The sequence below is a fragment of the Hesperophylax consimilis genome, chromosome 9 (assembly GCF_061612785.1).
Source record: "Hesperophylax consimilis isolate HC1 chromosome 9, BYU_Hcon_1.0, whole genome shotgun sequence".
Classification (NCBI taxonomy): domain Eukaryota; kingdom Metazoa; phylum Arthropoda; class Insecta; order Trichoptera; family Limnephilidae; genus Hesperophylax; species Hesperophylax consimilis.
In genome coordinates, this window is record NC_142844.1 from 27127502 (window position 1) to 27144898 (window position 17397).

Consider the following 17397-nt stretch of genomic DNA (forward strand, 5'->3'; position numbering starts at 1 on the left):
GTACGCAAGCTTTTGGCTAGAAATGACAACACATGATTCACCAATGTATCTATAATGGGCTCCAAACGCTCCGATGCCAATGTGTACGGAATATGGGCTCACTAGACATTTTATTGGGTTATTGAGGCTCACGTCCCTGAAGTTAGTCAGTAATTGCCATTTCTAGGGAGATATCCCTAAATCTAGGGAGAAATTGAAAGTGCCAAGTACAGGGAGAGTTCTTGACAAATCTAGACAGCAATCGGTATCTGCTAAGATTTGATTTCGACCCATTTCCTTTTTGTGCAACAGTTATAAAAAAATTGGTTAATAATAATTGTGTATTATAAAGAAAGCGTTTTTACCATACACATGATTTGTTTATATGTACCTAAAAAAACCCGGGCTTACTTTTTTTTCGTGTAAAGAAGGGTTATTTCATTATATTAATATGTATAATGTATTTATATCACCAGGTTTTTTTATTTACATAATTTGAGATCGATTCTATTGAGGTTTGTTTGATAATTTTACAATTCATTATTATTAATTACTAGAGGATACCGCAATGCTTCGCTATTGTTAATGTCTTTCTCAGGCGTCTCCGACATCTTCCACCATTAACTACTGTATACTTCAATGTTACTGTTTAAAAAATACATTACACCGACTTTAAATCGACTTCGTATCTCATTCCGGTGCAGAGATATTGCGATATGTATTCCTCGAGCGTCCCCGACTTCTTATAGCATTTAAACCACTCTCTAAACACTCATAGCACTAATAAGAACAAACAAAGGAAATTTTCAACGATATCGCTCCACTACTTTTCGAGTTTTGCGAGCGCCAACATACGCAGGGTGTTTTTTTTTAATATATTATTTATATAAGATTAAGATTTTACATTTTCGTACATAATTTTAAACTAGGGGGACCTTGCGTTTATAGCCCCTGGTTAAGTTTTTTTTGTGACAGTACCTTCCTACCTACCGAACCTGACTTCGATTAGTTTCCTCAAACAAACTTTATAAAGTTGGTTTTGCACCTTCCCCCTTACTTTACCGATTTAAAAATTTTATCATTTTCAATAATAAAAAAAACGACTGTTTAAATTATTTGGTAGGGAGTTTACATTTTTTGACACGGCAACACTCAGATGTTGCTGTCAGACGTCAAATTGCTCGGTGTCTGAATCTGTACTAATCCGATGAGAGTGGTTTATTTATGAATCCGATCAACAATCAACGGCGACTGTTACCATACGCTTCCTACTTCATATTTATTATGAAGCATTTTAGTTCATGAGAGTCTGGAGTGATTTGTGAAGTATACGAAGTGCTGACCACATTTTAAATCATATTATTTTCTAGTACCTACCGTGTTTTCGGGGATTGACTTTTAGTTTTGTTTTTGCTTCATACTGGATTCTTTACCTACTAAGATGTCTAGCGTTACGCAAAAGAAACGCAGTTCTGTGTGGAGATATTTCAAAGACCGTGGAGGACATAAGTCCAAGTGTAACTTCTGCTCGAAAATACTTTCAACCAAAGGTGGCACCACATATAATCTCAACCGCCATTTGAAAAGATTTCATCCCTCAGCGAACAAGTCGGTAGACAATCTTCCAGCAGCCTCTTCCAAAATCGACAACACTAATTGTGACCCTTTATTTGTAAAATTAGAAGGTGAAGATAATGAGTCGGCCAGGCGACCTTCTGTACTTGGGTAAGAGATCAAGTAAACTTTGAAAGTATTTCAAAGTTATAAACGATGATAAAAATGATAAAATACTTTCAATACTGCGCAATCAAACTTTTTAACAGTATGCCCATTACTTTGAAACAATTATTGACTACAAACACATCTACAAACTTTCTCAAAAAACATATAGTAGCCTGGATAAAAAATCAAGATATTCACTTTATTCAAAAGATTATAATTCCAAACCAAACATAACCAAAATATAATAAGTAAAATTTAATATTATACACGTTATTCAAGAATTATCCAAAAATAAATACACTCACATATAAAAGTGTGCTTTCATGTTTCAATATATGTCTGTGAAAAAAATAAAATAATAATAATAACTTTCTACCACAACACATAAATACCTGTCACCCTTAATCACAAACACGTAAACACCTCAGCACAGGTTCTCCTAGTGAGGTGTTCACGTAACATACAATATCACCCACACACAGTTTAACCTATATCAACCTATGTTCTTTATTTTTTATACCTTTTTTCTGTACTTTTTTCTCTGTACTACAATGTAAACCACTCTAATCATTTGTAAAATGTTTATTCAAGAATAATAAATTATAAGAAAGTGGACTGATGTAATATATTGTATTAACTGAAACTTTCTTTTAGGTCGAAGAAGTTAAGAAAGCCTTTGCCAAAAAGGCACCAAGAGAAAGATGAAGCATTAGAAGTTACATCAGAAGAAGTTCAAGCTAAACCCAAAATTACAAAAGTTTCTCAACCCCGCTTTGCCTTGTCCTGGGAAAGCTACCAAACTAGACTGTGCTCAAAATTAAATACGTTGCTCGTGGTATGTTATAAAATTTTTCCCTTTTTTGGATTGCGCTGTAATATAATAAAGTTTTTTTAATCATTGTTTCATTTTTTGTTCAAGTTACATAGTATTTTGGGCAATGGCAACCCGAACTAGACTCATACCTTAATAGATGAACGACGGGTTGTTTTACAGAATTTGACAATTCATTATCTTTCAAAATTTATTTTCAAGTTCTGTTATTATGTCATTGTGGGCAAGTGGTTTCACTAAACTGAAATAACAACAGAATGTGTGTAGAAATATTATGAATTGTTCAAATTCTGTGAAACAACTCGCCCTTAATGAATCCACACTTCAATTTGATCTGGAAGTTGTGAAGTAAAATTGCCACTTAGATTTATATATGATTCATTATCTGTTAAAAGTTTGTATTTTAGTAAATTTTAGCCAATAAAATCTAATTTAGACCATACTACAATTGAAATACTAAAAACAGCACATACGTAGTACCTACCAGCATCTCGTTAATTGATCCAATGACTGTCCTCAGAATGAAGACTTTGTGGACCTGACCCTGGCTGCGGGCGGCCACCTAGTGAAGGCGCACCAGCTTGTCATGAGCATAGCCAGCCCCTACCTCAAGGAGATCATCCACTCATCCCCCGCCAGGCACCCCATTATCTTCCTCACCGTAAGCATTGAATACTTTTACATTATATTAAGACCCAGAGGTTTGATTTCTGATTGCGACACCAAGATTTACGGTAATCAACATTTTACAAAATACTGATAGATCAAGCATCGTTAGCTCAAATGCCAATAAATTAAAATGGTCACTAATCTATTTCGATGACTTACAATGTTGCATGTTAAACACAAATAATAATTGAATTATAAAAAATTATGTGAGTCATCGTTCAATTGAGCTGTGGTACTGTTTATGAGTCGTCTGAATATGGCTCATCAAAAAGAGTCAGCTCTTTTGTGCGATGCGTTCATGAACGACTCATCGCTACTTCCAACCACCGCCTAGGAGACAGTAATGACTTTTAGAGGTCTTTCAAACCAATGTTAATTATATTTATATAATAAAAGATAAACATTTTACTGGTTTTATCATGAAAAATCTTAGCAAACTTAGAACTGTCTACACAAATCTACATTTTAAAATTTAATCTTAAAACCAACTCCAGAATTATGCATCTATCTACTGGATAATGTTTATTTTTTTCAAATCCACAAGCACAATGTATATAATGTATGACAAAAACTTTGATTTGAGTTGTGTATACTGCTTTTTTCACACATCAGGATATTTGAACCAAGCAAATTTTTATTTATACTTGGTTAATTAATAATATATACTTTCAGAATGTGTCCTATACGACCCTGAAGCACTTACTGCAATATGTGTACACCGGGCAAGTGGACATTACTGAGGAAGAACTGGAACCTTTCTTTGCAGCTGCCAAAGCTTTACAGATCCAAGGAATCGATGCGGTGAGCTTCAATATTCTTCATTATATTGCATTGACTTTCTGATCATACTTTTTTCCCCTGAATTTCCACTTGCCATACTTTTACATACTTTACACATACTTTTTCTATTAATTTAATTATTAATATGTACTAGAATTAGTAGACTACTGACTAGTAGTTCAGTGAAGAGAAAACCTCGCATCCCAAAAAGTATGTTTCTAATTTTTTGTCATTTAATAAATCAAAACCGAAATTTCCTCTAAAATTATTAGATTTCTTAGTAGGTACTAAAATACCTGCCTGCTTAACACACTTTAATCGGGAAGGGTAGTTCTACCCGTTTGGTCGATTGATGCTTAAACCTTTTGCTGCCCGTATGTAAACACAAGATAGATACTCCCACGCCAAGGATTTTTAGAATTTTTTATATTGCCTCATTACTTATTATCCTTAGCACTTTGAGATTGTAAATTATTACCAAAACAAAATAAACTTGTTTACGTTACACTCTTGAAAAGTCTAAACAAGATATCTTTATGAATTTATGTATTATTTGACGAATAAAAACTATCTATGAAACATCAACAAACTTCGACCCGCCGCCATTATCAAATCAGTAATCCCACCAACACATACAGACATACTATAGTAATATCAGTACTCACGTCTCTGAAGTGGGACCTCTGCGATGGTTCACCATTTCACACGATACAATTGTGATAATATTATTGTTTTAAACTTCATTATTTATTAAACTTTTATTTACAGTTTCTTATCGTATTATTTATGTTTATAGTTTTTATTCGAATGGTAGACTTAAAAACAGGAATGAATACACAATGCACAATTACACTGGGAACACATATCGAGCCATTTTTCTGCGGCTTTGTTTAAGTTTTGTATTCGCACAAACATGGCCGGCTCTCTATGGCTTGGATTGTTTTGATGTTGCCGGTATTGGCTCAGACGTAATGGTGTGTCATGATGAGACGATTGAGGAGTCGAGTCGAGTTGAGTATTTTTGAGGTGTTTTGCGATTAATTGTCTTATCACACATAACTGATAATCGGAGAAGCTCATACCTGAATTTTTTATGCTGTTGTGTACAATAAAAGAATTTAACAGATATAAGATCGAGACAATATTCTCTTATTTGGTCATCAGACAAGTCGCGTCGAGCCATGATAGAGGGTTTCACAAAAAAAAATATTAGGAAAAACTACAAATTAACACAATAATTAGTTTCTAAACACAGATAATTAAAATAAAATGTATATGATTATTTTTTCACTCGAAAGGCGGATATAACAACTTATTTCATTTAAAATAACAAAACATGTTGATTAACACAAAACTTATTTGCACTAAAAATATGAGTAGTTAATAAAAACAATTTGTTAAAATAATAATGTTAGAACCACGATTCGTTGCAGATTCTAAGTATTCGCGAACCGTCGAGATAAGAAGGAACCAAGTGATACACTAACACAACTACGCGCGCGCGGGGAATTTAAACACTGAGAGGGGAAATATTGTAGTCTCCAGTTTGACGAGGTCTTTCATAATATAAACAAAATCATTTGTCACATCTGTGTAAAGATGTCGCTAGATAAAGGTTCAAATTATTTTTTTAGCCTGAGTTTTGCGCCATCTATACAGAAAGTTCCGAGATATCGCAAGATGAAATTAAAATCACGTATGATTGCGCGCGGCAGCGAGGGCCTGGAATCTTGAATCAAACATAGATGCGCACGGCAGCCTCCAGGTTAACGTCGGGAAGGGTATTTCTACCTTCTGCGCCCGCCTCATTTCAATGGAAGAAAAGAAGAAATTATCCGATGTTTTTATATGAATATTACATACCAATCTCTTTGTAAAGGTCCAAACTATAAGTACATAATTATCAAATTGCAATGCAAGTCTTTGTTTTGTATTTATCTTGGAGTCTTTTGTGTACATCGATATTTCAATTAAAATAACCTATATTATGAGCACCTGAAACTTGCGTTTGAAGATCAACGAAATAAGTAATTTAGATAACATATTCTGTTAATCTAATAATTCAATTCCTGGAATGAGGGTTTTTATGACCACGAAACCCGAAACAAATCTCTCTATCTCTGTATCAACTCCTAGGTGCGGGCGAGCGGAGAGTGTCGGGCCCATATAACAAAGCAGGTATCGGCAAACACAGTTAGGCGGACCATAATAAATATTTACAAGTGCGTGCCAGTTTTTAAAAAGCAAATTGTCCTACGGTTGTGTTCCGAGGAGATAATATTTATATTTGCTTTTTCAACTCTCTAAATGGATTCTGAAAATTACGTAAGTGATGACGAAATCGTCGCAGATTATTTATCTGCCTATTCTAGTAATTATTTTCCATAGTGAAAGTGAAGAATCTAGTGGATGTGAAGAAATTCCTTGTAGGAGAAAAATGTCAGTTATGCCATTACAGTTCAGTGATTCTGAAGAAAGTGATATGGAGGAAGAACAATGAAATATTAGATGAACCATTTTTAGACGTGAACTATAACTGATTATATAAAGGTGATTAGAAACTTAAACCTAATAGTGTATAGTGAAAAACAATAAAGAATATTACGTGAGCAATACGAGAAGCATTCTACGCTAAGTGATTATTTTAAATTTCATTTTAAAAAATAACCAATATTATTAGCACGTTCCGATGGTTTTGGTCCGCTGTACCGTGCGGGGGGCAATTGAACACGTGGTATTTGAATGGGTAATAATGTGTTACTCTGACTATACTAGAGATGTGGCAATTGTTTTTTTTTTATAATGATTTGGGATTGGCGAAAATATAATAATTTGTAATTTTATAAAATTGAAAACTAGTTTATACTTAAAAAATTGAATCCTAATGACCCAACAATGACTTTGTTTTCGATCTATTAAGTTGCATTAGAAATAATACTTGGTTTTCGGCTAGAAATTTTATAGCTTGGGTGTGCTGAGTTAGTATGTAGAAAATTTTATTAACCTTTTAACCGCGTTGACCCTTATGCATGATTTATTTATTTTTCTGGAAAAAAATATATTTTGTAGATATTTACATGCAAATGCAAGGAAATATAAAGAATTTAATTTTTTTGTAATTTTTTAATTATATTTGATTAAAAAAAAATTGTTGCAGGTTTACAACACCATGTATTTGATAAAAATTAATATGAATAATTTACGTATGAAAAAAAAATAAAAAACCTAAAAAAAATTCTCAAAACTAATAAGTAGTATCCGGAATCGCCGTGGCTTTTTGAAGAATTCCAGGACCGCTCATTATTAAAGGCAAAACAATTAAATTATCGTTATTCAACGTGTTAGATTCGTTTTAAACATACTGTCCTTTTGCAGCTGCATGTAGTATACATACTAGAGGCTTGGTCTGAACAAATTCTCAATTTTACATTATTTTTTAAAGAAATTAATTTTCATACGGGGAATAACCACATTTTTGTGCCTAAATATTTATTGGATTTTCAGCCTGAATGTTTTGTGATATCGATTGTATTTTTTTTATGAAATACTAGCGCCTGCCCTGAATGCGTTGCGATACCATTCAAAGAAAGAGTGATAATCCCTACGTGTCCTCACCCACGCGTCCCCGTTCCACTTGAAGTGAAATAACACAAAAGTGCGCTGTATAAATGTCATGTTATTATTTTTATTCCCTTTCCCTTGTTACCCCTCCCCTTCTCGCCCTGCTTGTTTTGACACTAATCGCGCGCAACACTAAAATTTAACAAAGTTTCATCACAATAGGATGAATGATATAGAAAAAAGAGAATTTTGATTAAAATTTCATAACGCAGAGCTCACCATTATTTACAGAAAACTTTCCTAGCATCCACACAACTGGCCAAAGTTTCATTGCTATAGGAAGAATGGTATAGGAAAAAAAAATTATACACACTTAATAACGCCAGAGCTCACTTTTATGTATAGAAACCTTCCCAGGCGTGCGCATAACAACTTGCACAACAACTCGCCAAAGTTTCATCGCAATCAGATGAATAGTATACGAAATAAGGGAATTTTATACAAATTTCAAAACACCAGAGCTCACCATTATATATAAAAACCTTCTCTTGCATCCAAACAATAACTCACCAAAGTTTCTTTGCAATCGGATAGGAAACAATGGATTTTACGCACAAATTTTATGTTGCCAGAACTCACTTAAGGTACATAGAAACCTTTCCAGGTGTGTGAACAACAAATCGCCAAAGTTCAGACATCCAAACATACATTGATTTTTATATATTATTGAAAATATGAAATCAAGGTTAAAATTAAATTTAAACAATATTCATAAGACAATACAGTTTCATTGTTGGTATTACTATGTAAGCCAGTACTGTGATTCAACTACGGTATACAAAATTTTAGTTTACGTGGAAAGGTTTATATCAATCACACTAAAATAATATTATATGACGTACTGCTCTTTGTCCTTTTTGTGGTAAAAATGACTTTACTTGACTTGTTAACTGAAGCTGGGCACATGAAATATGAAATCCGATACTTTTATTTGTCGTACCAAGTAGGCAATCGATAATAATAATTTCGTCTTTTTCTATTCAATGAACAAAATATGTGAAAGAAAAGAGACAATAGTATGTGTATATCTACTTTAAAACAAATATTTTTAAACGACAAGCCGATAGGAAATATTTCATTTTTTAGGAGTTAGTTACGAATTTTATTAGATATCACCTCAGGGGCGCTTTTAATTAGTATTCATCAATCATCACCATGTCCGCGTTTATAGTACCTTCAATTAATCTAATAAATAAGTGGATAAAACCCCATCTGAACTAAAATTTGATCGTGGGGTGATTTATTGTGACGTGTGTGACATTTCTTTAAAACAATTAAAAAAATATACAGTAACTAAGCACGTTTCAAGCAGAAATCATTTGATAATGTGAAGACAAATGATAAGTCTAAAACAGATTTCTATTTTGATTTAGCTATGTTTTTAATATGTTAATATGTAATATTCGAAATATTTGTGTTGTAAATGTTCGACTATGGATCTTCCGAGTGAATCTACTCTCCGAAAAGTGTATTTAAATAAAGTGTTTTGTAGTGAAATTAACGATATCAGAAAAAAATTAGGACATTCATATATATGGGCGACAGTTGATGAAACGACCGATAAGTTTGGACGCAATATAGCTAATCGGTCGTAAAACCACTAGGAGACATTGTAACTCGGTCATATTTGATTGCTAGCAAGGTTTTACCAAAAACCAATGCCGAAACCATAAAGGATTTTGTAAAAACAGTTTAATTTTTTTGTGGCAGTAATCTGCAGTTAATAACTTGGAAAAACTTTTAATTTTAACAACAGACTCTGCCCATTATATGCTAAAAGCCGGACGCGAACTTAAAGATGTGTTTCCCAATATGATACACTTTACCTGTTTGGCTCATTCACAAATCTAGTCGCTTCAACTGTGCGGGATAAATATAAAAAAGTGGATGATCTTATTTCCTGTGTTAAAAAAATATTTTTGAAAGCACTAACAAGAGCAGACATATTTAAAACCATGATTCCAGATATTGCACTACCACCAGAGCCGATATTAACGCGTTGGGGAACTTGGCTCAAAGCTGCTGTTTACTATGATTAACATTTCGAAAAAATAAAAAGTGTAGTTTCAATTTTAAATGAAAAGGACGCTGTGGCAATAGCAAAAGCTAAATTATTGTTTGAAGATGCGAGTATTAAGGGTGACCTAATTTTTATAATGGAATATTTCGGAACAATTCTAAATGCTATTAAAAAACTCGAGGATTCTAAGTTTTCTATAGTCGAATCGTTCGAAATTATAGATGAAATAAGGACTCTTTTATCGTGAAGCAATGAAGAGTGGGCAGAAAAAAGAATCGACGCCATATTAAATAGAAACCCTGGCTACGATAAATTACGGAGCATTAGTGAAAATTTAAATGTTACCATCGATTCAACACAACTCTATAAATTTGCTCCGCTGACCGATGTTGAACGATCATTTTCTATATATAAGTGGATTTTTGAAAATAGGTATAATTTGACGGCCGGAATAGACCAGTGGTAACAAATTGGACTGCCATTCCGAAGGTCGCGGGTTCGAACCCGGCGTGCGCAAATAAATTTTATTTGATTAATTTGTGTTATTTCACAATTAATTAATTAAAATAATATATAGTATATCTGCGGCACGTTCCAGAGTGGAAGATACTACCAGTATCACCCTGGTGTAAGACCACCATTCAGAATTGAAACGTTGCTCCAAATGGCTTTAGCCGTGTTTAGTGACTAGATCTGAATAGCCAGGTACTTCCCCACCTTCCTCTTTCCCTTCCCCACTTACCTTCAGCCTCACAACATCCCCCAATTGGGGATGCCATAGTCTCACTGGCTCCAGACGGGAGCAGTTGGGACTCTTGTGAGGTATTCACTATAAAAAAAAAATTAAAAAAAAATTTTAAATCGAAGTTTCCGTATCAACTGTTGATACAGCTGCGTGTGAGTATGGACTTTTTGCCGTAACAACAGTTGATACGGCAGTGTGCAAAGAGTTAAAATATTTCCATTATTTTCGAAGATATAGCGATTTAAAACAAATTAAAGAAATTCGCGCGGGACCTTTATTTTCGCCTGTTTTCAGCAGTCTGCCGGCGAAAAAATAACCCGATCAAAGTGTGTTAATTATAAATCACAAATATTTTACATAACGTTTTTTAATTTTAACTTATGGCATAATTATAACATTTTTCCAAAGGAATGTCTCCATCTCTGTGACAATTCTTTTTCAAACTTTCTTCAGGCCAGTAGGTAATATTCATTGTTAATAGGATTCCGATTTGACAGCTCATAGTAGGAACTACGCCCGTGCGAACTCTGGCGAAATAAAAAGGTAGTATCCAACACGGCCACCATTTTGAGCCGGAACCAGATTGTAAATAAACAAATTTACAGACATGTGCATAGTGTTCCACTACAGACAGAAGAAATGACAAATGTTTGAGTTAAAACGGGAATTCTCTACCCACCAGTCAATTATCTTTATTATAATTTACAATATTGGGCTTATTACTATGTTTTGTGTTTCCAGGAAATAGATACGGACATACTTAAATTGCAGGCAGACGATCTGATTGGCGACGCAGCAAGGGCGCCACTAGATCCAAATGAAACAAGAGCCCAAGAGGATGGCTCCAACTATGATGATTTAGACGAATCACAAATCCTTATCGTTCCGAGATCAGCCAAGACTAGGATATCCAATTCACCTGGCACCGAGAGAATTGCTTCCAAACGCCATTATACACATAGCACTTCACAAACGTAAGATAAACAACAGCTAATAAAATAATAATATATAAAATTAGTTACTTTGTAGTAACATTATTAGCCACCATACTAATAATTACCCAATTACACTTAACCACTGGAGCACCAAGATATTGACGATGAAATGCTTTTGATTCTGAATTTGCACGAAAAAAATCACACCTTTGACACGAAAACAGATAAACTGTTAACTGTAGTTTAAAGCCAATGAATTTAACCATATTTCGTAATTCATCGTAAGTTTTATAAAATAAAATTGTTAAATTCGTAAACGCGTGAAATTCGTCAGATTAAAATAAAAATGGTTTAAAATGGTACTTATTGCAGGAAATTTTTTGAACATGTATTTAAAGTTATATTTGTAGAACTAAAAACAAAATATACTTACAAAAACTTCAAAAATCACTTTTTTTTTCACTTGATAAATAATTTTTCAATCGTAATTTATCTGTCTAAAAATTATCCTACAATAGTAAAAATTGTATCTGTTTCTTTGTTATGAATCACTCTAACTGAATTAGTAATAAAAATCACATAAGTTACAATATTACACATTTTATTTTAACGATGTTTTAGGTACCGCGCCGAAAAAGAATATTTTTTGACAGGTGTAAAAAGCATAATTTTTAAATCTCTTTTTTCTTTTTAAGACTTTCAATAAGGAATACATTGATATGCAATATATAACAGAATTTGTGTAAAATAAACATTCATGGGTATTTTTAATGCAATGACAAAACAGCATTTGAAAAATATTATACATAACTGAAATTTTTTGTTTATATTAATGCACTGTTTAGAGATGCGAGTCGTTTATTGAAAAGCAGGGAAACCATTTTCTGTGTAAAACTATTAGACGGCCTGTGGTCGAGGGGTCAGGCTCTCGACTTGCAAGCCGGAGGTCGCGGGTTCAAATCCCGGTTTGCGCAAGTCAATTTTATTTGATTCATTTGTTTTATTTCACAATTTACTCATATAAAATAATATATTTGCGGCACGTTCCAGAGTGGAAGATACTCTTCAGTATCGTCCTGGTGTAAGACTTCCATTCAGAATTGAAACGTTACTTGAAATGGCTTTGGCCGTGTTTGGTGACCAGATCTGAATAGTCAGATACTTCCCTACCTTCTTCCTCCCCATCTCCTTCACATCCCCACTACCTTCAGGCTCACAACATGCTTCAATTGGGGATGCCATAGAATCCAGACAGTTTGGAGCAGTTGAGACTCTTGCGCGGTTTCACATTTAAAAAAAAAAAGTTGCGGGAACTTAAGAAATAGTTCCTAAATTTTTTTTGATAAATCTATTCAAATTGTCTACATTTTGGCCAGCGTACGCTTGTGGGTTTTGCAAATGTCCAAAATGTGGTCAAATAAGCTTCAGTGGATAACAGATGTGTGACTAGCCGGTCAATGTGGTCAAAACATCATAAAATTCACATTGAAAATGTAGAAAGAATGCAGCGTATTAATTATATGTTACTTAAATATTATTAATATTAATCTTATGTTAAATAAATTTGATTTTAGAAAAAAGAAACTACGCAGCCAAACGGAAGAACTGGAAATCGAAGACTCGGGGGAAGTGGTGATGGATGAGGACATGGTGATTACGGCTTCTGAGGATTATTCTGTTGAGGTGGACCCTATAGAATTCCACGAAGTATCCCGATCCGATGACCCCGATCCAGTGAAAACCCCGCCTCCTAAGAGTAAAATTTTTTCTTCTTCTCGTGTCCTCTCCGTTGTAACTCCTGGAATCTGACACCAAAACAATGGACTTTTTACTGACAATTATATATATGGAAGTTAGTTTACAGGCAGTAGGCCACAGACATATGAATATATAGACTAGAAATTAAAGGTGAGGGGTAAAATCAACTGTTGAAGAACGAAGGGGGTAAAGCTGACTGTGATTCGTCAATAAATCAATCTGACAGTATATAGGCATCTCGCATTATAATATCACCATTTAGTTCTTAAAAGTAAAATATGCTTTTGAATGAATAGACATTTTTACATGGGAGTGCAAATTACTCGCCACGTTATGAACAAATTTGCGAAGTCCAAATTCGGCAAAAAAAAATTTCTTCTATTTTCAGAGTCGAATATTTTGTTTACGTATTTAGTTAAGACACTTTTATAAGTGTTCATAATTTACTTCCCAGTAACAACGATGCGCACACTTGAGAATCGCTACATTCGACCAATGTTGGCTCGATGTGATAGTATATGTTTCTACAACTGATTCATATTATACGACGTGAATAAGCTTAAAATGATGCTTACATATGGAATGTAATACGACAATTGGGTTTATTCTCTTTTTCACATCTATTTTTACAAGTTTTCATATCACAAGCCACTATTTTGCCGTGTTATTTCATAAAATGCCTCGACCATAGCTCGACGCTAGTTCGAACAAGAATGATGACGTCACATTCTCAAGATTCACGGGAAGCCATACGCGAGCCCAGCCGGCTCCAATGGAACCGGTATGGGGAGTGGGGATAATACGCTTTTAATCACTTAGGGCAGGTCTACTAATATTCATATGTCTATGCAGTAGGCCGATTTCCTTATTAGAAGGTGGCAGGAATATTTGTGAGTATTTGACCTTGACCGGCTGTGGTATTTATTCTGATATTTCAGAATATCAGTAGTTCCACAAAATATGCTGCTAATGCCCTCTGTTTTGTTCTAACACAGCTAACTACTAACTAAAGTTATCACACTCTCCTATTAAATAGAGGTTGGCTATCATCAGATTTTCTCACTCCAGCTAAGCTCTGTCGGTTGTTTCAATTCTGTACTAAGAGTATGATCTACTCTGGAATGAAGAGTACACTTTATATTGTATTTTAATTTGTTTGCAATTTGTTGGGCTTTAAATCAGAAAACTTCTAGGCCTAAAGCCAAAGGATTTGCTTCTTTGCCACAGGGAAGAGGTAAAATTAAAAGTTTTCTTAATTAATCCTATTTTAATCTTTTCAAAGATAAAGTGAATCCCGCTTTTCTCAATTAATAATATAGAGTTTTTTTTCTCCCTTGAAATTTGATTTTAATCAGCATTAACGGAAGCCACATACATAAAAGATTTTTCCGCACAGTTATAAGTCATGTATTTTCTTGTGTTTTCCAGTTTTTAATCTTAATATGTAGGGCCGGCCCCGTGGAGGCGTAATTGGAGCAGTCCACTCATGACGCTGATTTGTTAAGGCTCTGATAGTACCTAATACGTTTATCTTAGGGCTAGCCCTGTTAAGATGTATTACGAAACTTAAAATTTGGTAACAAAAACTCAAACAAACATACATATGTTTACATAATAAATTCATATTTAACATACATGTTTATATAATAAGAATAGAACATCTTGTATAATATTATGTCTGGTTTCAGTTTCCTCCTTGTTCTATTTTTATGTACCTATACATGTAACAATGTCTACTTGTACATAAACTGACACCTGTTTTATGGATTTTGTTTTTTTATTGTCCTGTGCTATAAACATGAACACCGAATGGGGTTACCATATCATTATTTTAAAGTTTATTATAGTAAAGCACAATTGAAGTGAAATAATACAAAACTGAGCTATACAAATATCCGAAGGAATTTTTTGCCTGATGACCATCTATATAAATGTCTTCCCTAGTCCTTTATTCTGTAGGAATCATATTAATTGGATAAAATGTATTTTTCATCAGATGCGGACAGTGCTACAGTTCAGACTATGCTCCTAAACCACTACAAGTATGCCCTGATAAAAGCCTTTGAGGGCGGAGTGAGGAAATGGCAATGCATAGACCATTTAAAACACGCCTGTCAAGCCAGAACTGTCACTATTGGCAACGCTGTTGTCGAAAGGTAATTAATTTATTGTTTGTCAAAAATTAAAATGAACTCAAACCCTGATTAAAAGAAAATTAATCAGATACACAACTCCGGAAATTTCCTCATTATAAAATCCCAGCAGATTCCAGTATAGAGGACACTGGGAAAGGTTATTGGCCCCATCAAACTCGAATAATGCTACAGACCATTATCATTTCTTGCTCCAAAAAAAGAAGAAGATAACTGTCTGCATGAGATTTCGGAAAACCACCCCAAAGTAGAATAGCCTGGTAGAAGCCCGGTCAGTGCTTGGTTTCCTGGGGCTAGTTACTTATTCTTCTTCTTTCGTATGGTGGGGGGGTCAGAGGGGGACATCTAGGTCTGCGATGTCTAGGGCCTCAGACCAGTCTAGGGCCAGTCTAGGGTCATGCCAGTCTAGGGCCTCAGACGTCGCCATGTGAACCTCATCAATCCCGCCGGGAATGAATGGAGCTGGCATTCGTTGACCACATGATCGATTCCCCCTGGCCGGGAGAGCTGTCGGTCTTCGGCCCCTTAATAGCGGCATAGTTTGTAGTTAGAGGCCCACTTAATTTGGTATCCGCTTCACTCACTGCACTACCTACACGTGCGGTAACTTATTAATAATATGTATCAATCAAACAATATTATTTCGAAACTATACGATTTTTTCCATGAAATAGAATTGGTAGTTTGCCTGTCACCACCGATTTCCAATGTAGTTTGAGTTTGACTCTTGGCTTACAAAAATAAATATTGCATCTTCATATTATTTTATTTTATGCCTCTCAAGGAAGATAAGCGTAAACAGTATTAGCAATTTTTTAGAAATAACATGTGGTTGATAAAACGACAGTGTGGAAAAGGGGTTTGGTGCACAACAGGTAGCGCACGCTAAGAGGAAGGGGCCGGGTTCAATTCTCGCTTATCAGCCTCACCCAAATCTTCTTTCTTACCCAAATTTTCTTTTCTATGCGTTTTTCTAATTTATATTTATTGTTATTTGTAAATTTTCAATCATACTTTTTACTGTTTTTGTCATACTAATACAAATTTTTATTTGCAGGTCCGAGTCTCACAATCACCCATACCACGATGAAAAATAGATGTCTTATTAGTTTTATGTCTACCAAGTTCAAGGAACAGAAAGTATCCTACAAGTACAGGTTGTATCAGCATTTACCCAAAAGATTTTAACCAGTGATCCCTGAGCATATTCGGAGTAAAAAACCTCACATCCATGAGACCCTTTGGACTGAAGGTGAAACTTTACTTGGGTCGTGAAAAACAAGCACCGTGTTGTGGACCCAACTATTAAACTGCCAGGTTTCTCTCGTCCTCCGAAGACGTGGACCTCACTAAACCGCATCCGGTGCAGTCACAGCCAAGCATAAAGCGTATGCAATTCATAAATGTAGCCTAAAGCATTCTGAATTGTGTGAATGCGGTGTATTTGAACAACAGAACACATTGTACCAGAATATCTCCATCATCAGTTTCCAGGAGGTACATCTGTGCTGAACCAAGTGACTTCCACCGGCTGAATAATCTCAGCATCCCACTTTGACCTCCACCAACTATCCCCAATCATACAAAGAAGTGTAAATACATATATTATGTATATACTTATAGTAAATTACATCTTCCTGTTAGGTTGAACAATTCTGCATACACTCACCGTGATTTATATACTTGCCAAACAGGTAACAGTGGCAGAAGTGAATCTAAAGATAATCAAGATAGACTCTGGTGGATTTACATCTTGAAATCTTGGCTCCACGCTACTGGAGAAGTGCCTTACTGAAAACCTCATCATATGCTAACAAAATGAAAACTACTGCATACCATCTGCCACTTACCGGGATAAACCAATATGATTTTCAATGTATACTGCATGATAAAATGAAACATCTTACTCTTTATTAGTGAGGGGCCGTTCAAGTATTATGTAAGCACTATAGGGGGGCAGGGGGGGTCTTTTTCTTTGCTTATTTTTGATGACATGGGGGGTGGGGAGGTCGAGATAGTGATTACGTCAGCACTGCTCAGCAGTAGTTATTTTTTTTTTACACATTGGTAACCCACACATTGTCTATGTTTGAAAACCGAATACATATTCGGGGATTCCCACAAATAATTAATACATTTAGGTACCCGCTTAAAAAACAGAATACATTAACAGAAAAATGCAT

At 34.6% G+C, this 17397-nt stretch overlaps 1 protein-coding gene across 3 annotated transcripts in view; it reads left to right on the forward strand.

The window, feature by feature from the left end:
- Positions 1-17397, forward strand: part of LOC149421168 (uncharacterized) — a 37953-nt gene extending 20556 nt beyond the window's left edge. The window contains exons 1-8 of one of the 3 annotated variants that reach the window (XM_089635858.1): positions 1067-1704; positions 2356-2536; positions 3054-3194; positions 3875-4003; positions 11110-11342; positions 12878-13059; positions 15058-15217; positions 16272-17397. In XM_089635858.1, coding sequence (XP_089491984.1) covers positions 1421-1704; positions 2356-2536; positions 3054-3194; positions 3875-4003; positions 11110-11342; positions 12878-13059; positions 15058-15217; positions 16272-16311 — 1350 coding nt within the window. In that variant the 5' untranslated portion in view covers positions 1067-1420 and the 3' untranslated portion in view covers positions 16312-17397. Of the gene's footprint in view, positions 1-1066; positions 1705-2355; positions 2537-3053; positions 3195-3874; positions 4004-11109; positions 11343-12877; positions 13060-15057; positions 15218-16271 lie in introns of those variants that run through there. The other 2 variants (XM_089635860.1, XM_089635859.1) reach the window with 2 other exon arrangements.